This window comes from Anastrepha ludens, chromosome X (assembly GCF_028408465.1).
Source record: "Anastrepha ludens isolate Willacy chromosome X, idAnaLude1.1, whole genome shotgun sequence".
NCBI classification, from domain to species: Eukaryota; Metazoa; Arthropoda; class Insecta; order Diptera; family Tephritidae; genus Anastrepha; species Anastrepha ludens.
This window is the reverse complement of record NC_071503.1, coordinates 88,448,239-88,459,500: the sequence shown is the minus strand read 5'-3', so window position 1 is coordinate 88,459,500 and position 11,262 is coordinate 88,448,239. Positions and strand designations below refer to the sequence as shown.

The 11,262-nt window shown below is 34.3% G+C and overlaps 1 protein-coding gene and 1 pseudogene across 1 annotated transcript; one reads left to right on the top strand and one right to left on the bottom strand.

Moving 5' to 3' along the window:
• Positions 1-4,549: 4,549 nt before the first annotated feature.
• Positions 4,550-5,744, bottom strand: LOC128869249 (uncharacterized). The gene is made up of 2 exons (XM_054111784.1): positions 5,307-5,744; positions 4,550-5,227 (listed from the first exon to the last, which is right to left on the bottom strand). Exons 1-2 carry the CDS (start codon positions 5,608-5,610, stop codon positions 4,692-4,694), a joined length of 840 nt encoding a protein of 279 aa, XP_053967759.1. The 5' UTR covers positions 5,611-5,744; the 3' UTR covers positions 4,550-4,691.
• Positions 5,745-5,852: 108 nt separating this feature from the next.
• Positions 5,853-8,223, top strand: LOC128870330 (jerky protein homolog-like; annotated as a pseudogene).
• The last annotated feature ends 3,039 nt before the right edge of the window (positions 8,224-11,262 follow it).

The window sequence follows — 11,262 nt, the reverse complement described above, 5'->3', positions numbered from 1 at the left end:
ATGAAAAATGGTCAACAACATTTTATTTCATTTGTTTACATAAACCCATTAAATCTAGTAACCGTATTGAAGTGAAATCGAACTCGCCAGTTGACTACCCCAGTTGTCGATCAATTCGTTTCATCATTTTACAGAAGCATAACTAGTGAGAATGACGTTATTGTGAAGCCAAATCGACTGTTTAAATCGAATACTTAATGGAGAATAGTTACAAAAACGGGCTTCAAGGTAAAAATTTGAAGTATAGGATATTTTTTTAACAGCTTCAGAATTTAAAATGATAATACTAAACAGAAGTATTGTTGGAAAGATTTTTTTGTATTATATGTTTTCTGTTTCTATTATATAATATGTACTGGTAGATAATTTCATGGGATTTATTATTTTAATTATGATATCCGGCATGCGTTTTAGTAATTAGTAAATATTGTATTAATAATTAGTAAATATGTATATATTGTTTGTGCGCAGTGCGCAATAGCAACAGGTAGGATGTGACTTTAGAGAACTAAAAATGTATTTATGTTTGTGCATAGGTATTTGTTGCGAGTAGCAGAACTGTATTGATAAACTTGCTCTTATTCGCTCGTTTATATATGCAGCACTCCATAAAATGTACAAGATATATCTAATTACTGACTCTAATTAGCATAGTTGAGAGCATCAAAATTCATACACCACAATGATATGATATGCATGTATTGCTAATATAAAAAGGCAAGTATCGCCTTTACTCCTGCAACTGGGTTTTTTGGAAAACTCTTAAATTAACGTAGCTGGATATCCGACTTAGATCAAACTTGTGCTGTTTTGTTCGATAACGTTCGAAACTTTATGTCATCTTCAAATCAATATATAGTACAGTATAGTAGACATTACCCATAATTTCACTTTTGAACGATTTTTGCATACGAAAAATTATTCGCGGAATATAACGGAACTATTTATATTTTCTTTGATATATTGTGCATTCAACAAGTGATTTTAATCGCGGATAGAAGCACGTGTTGTTAAAAAATAAAATGGAATCTTCGAACGCGTATAAGAGCCATATTTTTTATTTTTTTTATAAAAGTGTTAAAAATGCAACAACTGCTGATGCAGAAATAAACACTGTTTACGGAGAGGATACCGTGAGTGTAAGGACTGCGCAAAACTGGTTTTTAAAATTACGAAGTGGTAACTGTGACGTGGAGGACGCCCCGCGCGCTGGTCGTCCTGAAGTCTTTAACTCCGACGCCTTGCTCGAACTCGTGGAAGCTCAGCCGAATTCGACAGTCGATATGATAGCTCAGAGGTTAAATTCATCGCATGGAACAGTTCACAGGCACCTGGTTCAGTTGGGAAAGCTTTCAAAGCTGGGGAAAATTGGTTCCGCACAGACTTTCCGTCGCCAACCTTCAGCAGAGAGTGAATGTGTGTTCTCAGCTGCTGCAACGCTTGAAAATGAAAGTTTTTTGAACCGTATCGTTACTGGTGATGAAAAATGGGTATTTTACAGTAATCCTGTTCGCAAACGCCAATGGTTAGATAAAGATGAAACACCAGAACCGACCCCTAGAGATGGCCTACACCCCAAGAAGATTATCCTGTATATTTGGTGGGATATGGACGGTATTGTTTATTATGAACTTCTGGAACCAAGCCAGACGATAACTGCTGATTATTATTCCCATCAGCTATCAAACCTGAATGAGGCACTTAAAAAAAATCGACCGTCTTTAGTGAATAGACGCAAAGTTTTGTTTCATCCACCATACTCTCCGGATATTGCACCTTGTGATTATCACCTTTTCCGTGGACTTCAATCTCATGTGAGTAACAAGAACTACTCCTCAAAAGAAGCTATAAAAAGGGATATCGAAGCGTATTTTGGCTCCAAAGACAAAGAATTTTTCGAGCAGGGAATTAAAAATTTGCCTAAACGTTGGGAAGACATTGGAAATAATGAAGGAAAATATATTATTAGTTAATAAATACTTTAAACATCTTTTTTATTAATTTTAAAACCAGCTTTAAAAAACGCACCAACTTATGGACTGACCTGATATGATACATGCAATGATGCTCTACCGATACCCTCACTGTTATAACTCGTTTCTTTCCAACTACTCTTCATATAGTCCATACCTCATCAGAAACAGAATTCCACAGACTATTTGGGGTGGCCGCCGTTGCGGAATGGGTTTTGCTATCATTCTTTGTTGTTGTTTCTGATGTATCGCTTGATCCGGATTGAAATGCGTAATTTTTAGAAATTGACTTTGCCATCTCAAACAACAAGGAAAAACAGATACAAACGGGTGTTGGTTTCGAAAATGAGCGGTAACGAAAAATATTTGCGAAAATATGTCATACATATACTTATATATATGAATTGACACGCAACGGCCACCTCTTCTATGGTTACACATACCTCAGTGTTAGCATTATTTTATATTTCACAATAATTCTCTTATGGAAAGTCGAGGCTATGGCGAGTCGCAGACATTGCTGGTAAAGTTATGCAACATTCGCGTCTCCATGATTTGGTTTGAAACTGACGACCGGGACATGAGTTCAGCAGTCGAGTTCGGGACGGATAGCGAATTAGTTTAAGTTATAATTTAATGTGATTAGTTTTGAAAATAAAGAATTCATTTGAACTGAACTTTAGTGTCGAATTCTGGGAGAGTTGACCATATAAGTGACACCCAAGTAGCAACCGAGGAGCGAGAAAAGAAGAAATTTAATTGGGAGCAATATTATTTAATAAGTTTTAGTAAATTAAAAAAAAAAGCTATTAATTAGTAAAATTTATCTTGCATAGCCAATGACAAAATATAATTTAAAGCTGCGGCTTACCATCTTTGGTGTGATCCTCCAACTTTATAATAAATAAAACTCTCTGCGATTCACCGCAAAAGAGATCAACCGGAGAATTATAAACAGAAAGAAAAAAAAGAAATAATTACAAGAAAAGTTAAATAATACCGCTTACAGCAAAAATACTATGAAATCTGGTCCAAGTGACTTGAGGCAATAAAAAATTTATTCAACGCTCACGAGTTTTTTTCGATGGCAACCCAATACTGTACGTGTCCTGAGTTCACTCTGTAGAAGTTATCGTCTCTGATTTTGATTCGTGTAACACATTAAACAAAAGGTTCGGAGCGCTGCTGATTTCGCCTTATTCCGTACAACATTTTGCCAACATTTGGCTGAACGTCAAAGAGTGTCTTTTCTTCCACAATGCGGATAGAAGGGATATCCGCACTCTTAAACATCAAATTTTTGAGCACAGAGCAAATTTTTGTTTGAATTTCGGCAAGTCATATTCGTTATTGGCGCTTATGTCTAAAAAGGAATAACGCGAGTCTTAAAAAGTCATCTAAATATTCCGATGAGAAGTAATTACTGAAAAAATGTCACAAATTGAATATTAAAGATTTTAAAAGAAATTTATTAACTCGTAAAAGGCTAAAGTAGGAACTGAGAGTGTGCTGGACTACAAAAGCGAGCTTATTTGTAGCACCCATCGTGCCTCGGAAAGTCGCAACGCCATCGAGTAAATGTTGCTCCCAGGATCTCCACAAAATAAAGACAAGTATACACATACAATACACAAATGTAAAAAATACGCATGACATTAACAACGCAAAAAAAAAAAAAAAAAGAGTATAAAAAACAAACACTTTTTAAATTTCAGCAATACAGTAGACGCTCACAAATTAGAACTCTTAGTAATTAGAATTTCCAGAAATTAGAATCAACTTTTTGAATACATTACACGCTCTTTTGTTTTTTTGTTGCAAAATAGATATAAAAAGGGGAATCCCCAATTTATTCATGTTACGCTCGGGAGTCGTTGGATTTTCGTCGCTATCTGTACAGTTTTTGTTAGTTTTTGTTTGAAATTCGATTCGCGTGCACGTGTTTCGGCATTGTTTGCTTAAAAGTAAAAGTCGTTCGTTGAAATGCCAAATGAACGTAAGAAAAATACTTTGTCTTTGGAAACCAAAGTGCAGATCTTGGAAAAGCTTGACCAAGGTATTCAAGGGAAGCGGTTAGCCCTAGAATTTGATGTGTCGCCATCTGCAATCACCTATATCAAATCTATGAAATCATCAATTTTAAGCGCTGTTTCTAATACCTATCATAAGGATAACAAAAAATCATTGCATATCGCTGAATATCCAAAAATGGAAGCAAGTCTTATGAGTGGTTTTTAAGGGGTTATAAGCAGTTATGACTTTCAAAAAAATCGATTTTTTATTGCATTTTTGTAATGTACATATATTCAAAAGTATACGCACGAAATTTGAAGTAGATCTAAGCAATACTTTCGGAGTTATACCTAAATATGTAGAGATGCCTCGTTTTAAGGTAGGTATTCAAACTTTAAACGTGTTTTTTTCAAAACGGCATTTTTCAAGTCGGTGTACACGATATCTCGAAAACGGCTTGTTTGATCGGTCAACCGTTTTAACTCAATCTTTAACCCTCATCGGTTGTTAGATCATATACGTTGTTTGGTATGCGCACGAATACAGGATTAAAATCCAATTAAAGAAAAAGCAGACCCATACATTTTTTGCACGACTTTTATTGTTTATTCATTCCTCATTAATACAATGATTTTTAATTTCAAAACGATGTTAAATGAAAACAAAAATGCGAAAAAAGAATAAATATTTAGGAAACGTAAAAATTCAATTTGAAACTATTCGACAGGCACAATTATGGCAAATTGAATATTTATGACTAGCACAGATAAATCTCGCACACTTTTCACATCGGCCACGAAACGGAACAAGTTGTTCGTTTATTATGACTGTTTTTCCAACAGTATACAATGTCTTGAGATGTGCAGTCCATTTGTCAAACACAAATCGAATAGGTGAAAGCTTATCACGCCGATTACGTTCCTCGCGGTCATCAAAACGAATGCACCTTTGAATTTTCTTGAACATGTCAAGGCTCATGGTTTTGCGAAAAATAGCTCTGCCTTTATCTACATTCCACAACTGCATAACGCACTCGCCATATGACCGGTAAACACCAGCAAGAAGAAGCAATCCGAAGTACGCACGCAATTGCTGAATTGTCAAATGTTCCCAGTTGTTGCGATATGTTCTTGCACCAAATAAATTTGTCATTCTGAGAATATGCTCTTCAATTGGCGAAAGGATCAAAAGAAAAGCCGATAGAGGAGAATCAACCGCAGAAATAGCAAAAGCAGTGGGACCTGTCAGCAAAATGAACAAGAATGATAAAGTTACCAAAACTACCAAACCAAAAAAGGAGAAAAACAGAATAAAAAATACCTTTAGAAACATTCGATTGATGTCGAAAAGAAAATCTTCTACCACGTACAAATGGTTCTTTCGTATACTCGATCAATCCATTTTTCGAATTCATGCGAATATCGAGATTTACTGCGCTACCTTCTAAAATTTCTTGTGACAGTGGTTCGATATCCGATGAATCACTTTCAAGGCTATCGTCACTCGATCTTTCAGATCGCTCATCGTCATTTTCTTCATATTCACTCGATGTCTCAAGCTCTGAACTTTCACTTTCCAACTCATTTTCATCAAAAATACGATTTCGTAGACTGCGGCGATTCATTTTCTTCAAAAAATGGTAAAATTCTCGTAAAATATCAAATATATTGTTAGTGATGATTGATTCTCCGTTAATAACTCAACACAATATTTAACACTGGCTAAGTTTATTTTATAATAAAATCAAAAGACAATAGAATATATATACACGGTTATAATTCAATGCGAAGTCTAGTGTTCTCAAGAGAAGAGAGGATTCGTAACTGATCTGTACTTAGGAAATAGATCTATATATACCTGAAAAACATGACAATACTTGTTTGCTTCTATATTTTGGGAAAACAAATAGATAAGGGACGGAATTTTATTACTGATAAGACTGGAAAAGCACTGTGACGTATACTTGGGTAAAGTAAGTGTAATGGGAATTTTGATTGTGATAACAAATATAAACATTTGGAAATTACTAAGTTTTTCCCTACAGTAGTAAGGTTTTCTTAACAGAACGTACTGATAGAGAAATTTTCTGAAAACATGCGAAAAAAGCTAACGAACACTCAAATATGTACCGGTACAAAAAGTCATCCCATTATCTTTGACACTGGTATGCGCACGCATACCAACAACAGATATATAAGTTTTTTAGTTGTGGCACTTACAGGCCGCAACGCCATCTGTCATTCAATGTAGTAGAAATACTTGCTAAAATATTTAGTTGGACATAAATTCAAATCAATCGATGAATATTTACTATATTAAACAGAGTTTCAAAAAGTGAAATGGTATGCACGCGCATACCAACAACGGATGAGGGTTAAAGATACATTTTCTAGTAATTAATCGTTCCTTTTGTAAATCTGATACTTATTTTCCATTTTATAATCAATTTACTACCAAATTTTAACGTAAAAACCGAAATCACTTCTTTTAAAAGCTGCCATTTTGTGAAAATTCACTATTTTGATTAGCCGAACGATTAATTACTAGATAATCTAATATATTAACAAAATTTGTTTGGTTTTTTGATTTCAGATAATCCAATCCTGAGTTACGATGTACATCTAAATCGTCTTTTTTTAAAGGAGGTTCCAGAAATCGCCTGCAGCGCGCTCTATAATCAACATTTTCATGAATAAAAAATTTTGTTACGTTCTTGAAGGATGCTTTTATAACCGCCAAAAATTTTCAAATTAAAATATTCTGAAGTTTCATCACTATAAATCCTTGGCAACCCGTCTTTTATTTGCTTCATAACTGCGTATAACCCCTTGAATCAACGCGAAAAAAAGTGTACATTAACTGGGCCAATACTAAAGGAGAAAGCCAAACAAATATTCAAAGTGGAATATCCCGATAAAGATGAAAGTACATTTAGCGCAAGTGATGGATGGTTTAGCAAATTTAAAAAAACGACACGGAATACGTTTTTTAAAAATTTGTGGCGAGATTCTCTCTAGTGATGTTGCTTCAGTCACCCCGTTTATTCACAGATTTCGTGCAAAAGTCGATGAGATGGGGCTAATGGAGTCACAAATATATAATGTAGATGAAACCGGATTATTTTACCGTTGTTCACCTGACAAAACATACGTCTCTCTTTTCGAGAAAACCGCCCCCGGGTATAAAATCCAGAAGGAACGAATTTCAGTGTTACTTGGTGTAAATGCTGATGGATCACATAAATTAATGCCATTAGTAATGGGAAAAGCAAAAAAACCAAGAAGTTTCCAAGGATTCAATAATCCACTCCATTACAACTTTTCAAAAAATGCTTGGATGACATCTCGGATTTTTCATGATTCGTTTCACAAGATATTTATTCATGAGGTAAGAAAAAACTTTGTTTTTAGGTTCAGTAATTCCAAAATATTTTCAATTCACAGGTGATTCGTTTCTCTCAGGAAAATAATTTGCCTCCGAAGGCAATTTTGCTAATTGACAACTGCTCTGCTCATGCACCAATTGAGAAACTTCAAAGCGACGATGGAAATATACAATAATTGCATTTTTCTTTCCACCAAATGTAACAGCAACTTTACAACCAATGGATCAGAATCCTATTAAGTTAACCAAGCTAAACTACAGAAGTATGCTTCTTTCTCAATTAATTGCTGAAGGAGGTGACCTCAAGGTTCGCTTGAAATCCTTTTCAATTCGAAATGCAATCATGCTATTAAAGCAAGCTTGGTATGATGTTCCAGAAAGAGTAATAAAAAAGTCCTGGTCAAAGTTGAACAACTGGGACTCTGATCAGTATGAAAGTGATGACGATGATGTGCCACTAGCACAGCTACTGCAAAAAGATCAAGACTGCAATGGAGCTCTTCAGGCAGCTCAAGCACTTTTAACAGAAATAGAGCCAACTAATAACATTAGCATACCAGAAATTGAAATATGGAACAATGATGTGCTTGATGACGACCCTGCACATGATCTCAATAGCGATGATGAGTCTTCAGGTAGCAGCAAATTTGATGACCGGGAGGTCTTACCAGTTGTCTCTACTTCTACAGCCATTGAAAGCGTCAATAATTTAATAAAATGGTGTACTTATAGTGAATCGTTTTCCGCAAAGCACACAAGCAATCTGCTAGCTCTTCGCAATGAGATTGTTATTGCAGAAACAAATAAAAGGAAGAAGCAAACAGCAATAACAGACTACATGCCTGCAAATTAGTTACGAAGTTTTTGATTAATTTTTGGCTGTTTTAATGTATATTTATCGATCTCTTATGTATTTTTGATAAAAAAAAAAAAAATATATTTACTGTAATTGGAGTTTTTGTTTTTTGGACCTTTTATTGACTTAGCGCATAAATACATATATGTATATTATATTGGATTGTTACCTTATGTTTTCTCGTTTTTATGAATAAAATTTAGTAAGACAAAATTTCATTGTAGTTTTTCAATGCAAATTGACTTAAATTTTAAGGTTTTATTGAAATAAAAAAACGTCCAGGAACTAGAATTTTTCAGAAATTAGAATCACCCTAAAAACAAAGTGGTTCTAATTTGTGAGCGTCTACTGTAATACGAAATGTAAATTAAAACTCAATTTCAAATTTTAAGACGAGCTCTACTCACTAGCAATAGGACTAAGAGCTAAATATATCCCTTAGTTAATTGTTACAATAGGATAAGATGATTAAAAAAAATACGCAATAAGCATTATATAATATAAAATTTTAACTAAAATTCATTATTGTAATCGGTTTGAATGTTTTTTAAAAAGTAAATTTTACACATAATTAAGCCTTCAGAAGGCGCGCTATGAGCAATTTGCTCACGCAATTTTAAAATTGCCAAATTTTCAATGTTTACCGTTAGTCCTAGAATAACGGCGTTCAGTACCTCTAATTAAATGATTTGTCTTTGCAATAAGAAGCATACGAAGTGTGTAGTGTGCGAATAGACATCGAAGATATTGGTTTACTTTATACCTATGTGCGACATTTTGCTCATTGCGCGCCTAACTACGTAAATATTTTAATATTTTTTTTTTTTGTATTTTTTTCTCTTTATAATTATTTAGGTCAATTTTTTAACAAAATAATGGAAACTAATAGCAAACGTCGTCGTCTGGGAAATGACACCTCACAAATTGCATCTTGGTTGGACGAAATTTTGGATGACGAGGACGACGTGGAAGAAGATTTTGAGGAAAGTGATTGTGAAAGTGAACACACTGATCACCAAAGTGACACAGAACAATCTTCTGATGCCGACGCAGGTTTTGATCAAGATGAAAACGTCGAAATGCCGCGAGGAAGGCGGCAATTTTATTTGGGAAAAGATATGTGTACAAAATGGGCTATGGATGTACCCACTCGCAATATACGTACTAGACGCTGTAACATAGTTGCACATCTTCCAGAAGTTAAGAGCACAGCGAAAGACGCTATAACCCCTTCACAATGCCTCGCACTATTTTTGAAAGATACTTTACTTGAAAAATTTGTAACATACACAAATATGTACATTCAAAAAGTGACTGATTTGTACCAAAGAGACAGGGATTGCAAGGAAACAGATTTGGCGGAGATGAAAGCATTTATTGGAATTTTGTATATGGCTGGATTAAAAAAATTGAACCATTCAAATTTAAAGGAGCTTTGGCTAGATCATGGAACTGCTCCAGATATTTTCAGAGCAACAATGTCGATCAAGCGTTTTTTATTCCTAGTCCGTGTGATTCGTTTCGATGAAACTTCGTCTCGTTTAGCCAGATCCCAATTAGATAATCTTGCAGCGTTCAGAGAAATATTTGAAGAATTTAATGGCTATTGTTCTGAACATTTTATTCCTGGAGAATACTGCACCATTGACGAAATGTTGGAATCTTTTCGAGGAAGGTGTAAGTTCCGAATTTATATGCCTAATAAGCCAGCTAAGTACGGATTAAAAATCAACGCATTGGTTGATTCAAGGACGTTTTACACTTATAAATTGGAAATATACTGCGGAAAACAGCCACCTGGACCGTATCAGTTAGATAATTCACCTGCTAGTATCGTCATAAGAATTGCTGCTCCAATATTAAATACCGGCAGAAATTTAACAATGGACAATTACTTTATGTCCATACCCCTGGTTGATGATCTTTACAAAAACTACAGGACGACAGCTGTTGGTACACTAAGAAAAAAATAAGAAGGAAATTCCTCGTCAATTCATTTCGACAAGAGGAAGACCAGTACCTCATAACCTATTTGGTTTTGGTGAAAACAAAACTATTGTCTCGCATATTCCAAAAAAGAAAGATAAGAAAATTGTACTTTTGTTATCTTCTTTTCATACCGACGACGGAATAGATGATGAAACGGGTGACAAAATCAAACCCGAAATTATAACATTTTATAACCACACAAAGGGTGGAGTAGATACTATGGATCAGATGAAGGAAACTTATTCGCTATCCAGAACTACTCACAGGTGGCCCATGCGACTATTTTTTACAATTATTAATATTGCTGATATAAACGCCCACATTATTTATAAATGCAATACCCAAATCATGACACAGAGAAGGTTATTTTTGAAAGAAAGAAAGTTTATAAAGCCAAATATTGTACATCGTCAGACTATCAAAATACTTCCAAGCTCATTAAAAGAAATTATATCTCATATAGTGCCAAACAATGAACATTTAGAAGTCTTTGAAAATAATGGATTTTGCGCATTGTGTCCCAGGTGAAAAAATAGACGCACCAAAAAAGGATGTGTTTTGTGCAACAAATTACTCTGCACCGAGCACGCAAGAACTATATGTCCAACTTGTTTCGATTGCTCCTTTAACAAAGATCTGGCTCAATATTGAATTTTTATTAATATGTATTGCTACTAATTTAAATTTTTTATTTGTTGCTAGTGAAAAAAATGTATTGAATTTTCGTTTTATCTTTTTTATGTTATCAAAATTAGTTTCTAAGAGTTTAAAACTCAAAAATGCATATATCTTAATAAAAATAAACCATTAACCTATAAAAAAAACACTTTATCTTAATAATCTACCTAACGTAGGAGCATAATATGTTTATGTGAAAGTGGTGTGAGCAAAATGCTCACGTGCGCCAATTCGTGTAACTTATTAAGGCGCGCCTTCTCGAGGGTTAATACTCGAAAATATTTCAATCATTAATTTTAAAGCTATTTTGTAATGCAAGTTTGATTCTAAGTAAATAATATTGTAATTCACTATTCGCCACTTTGGGAA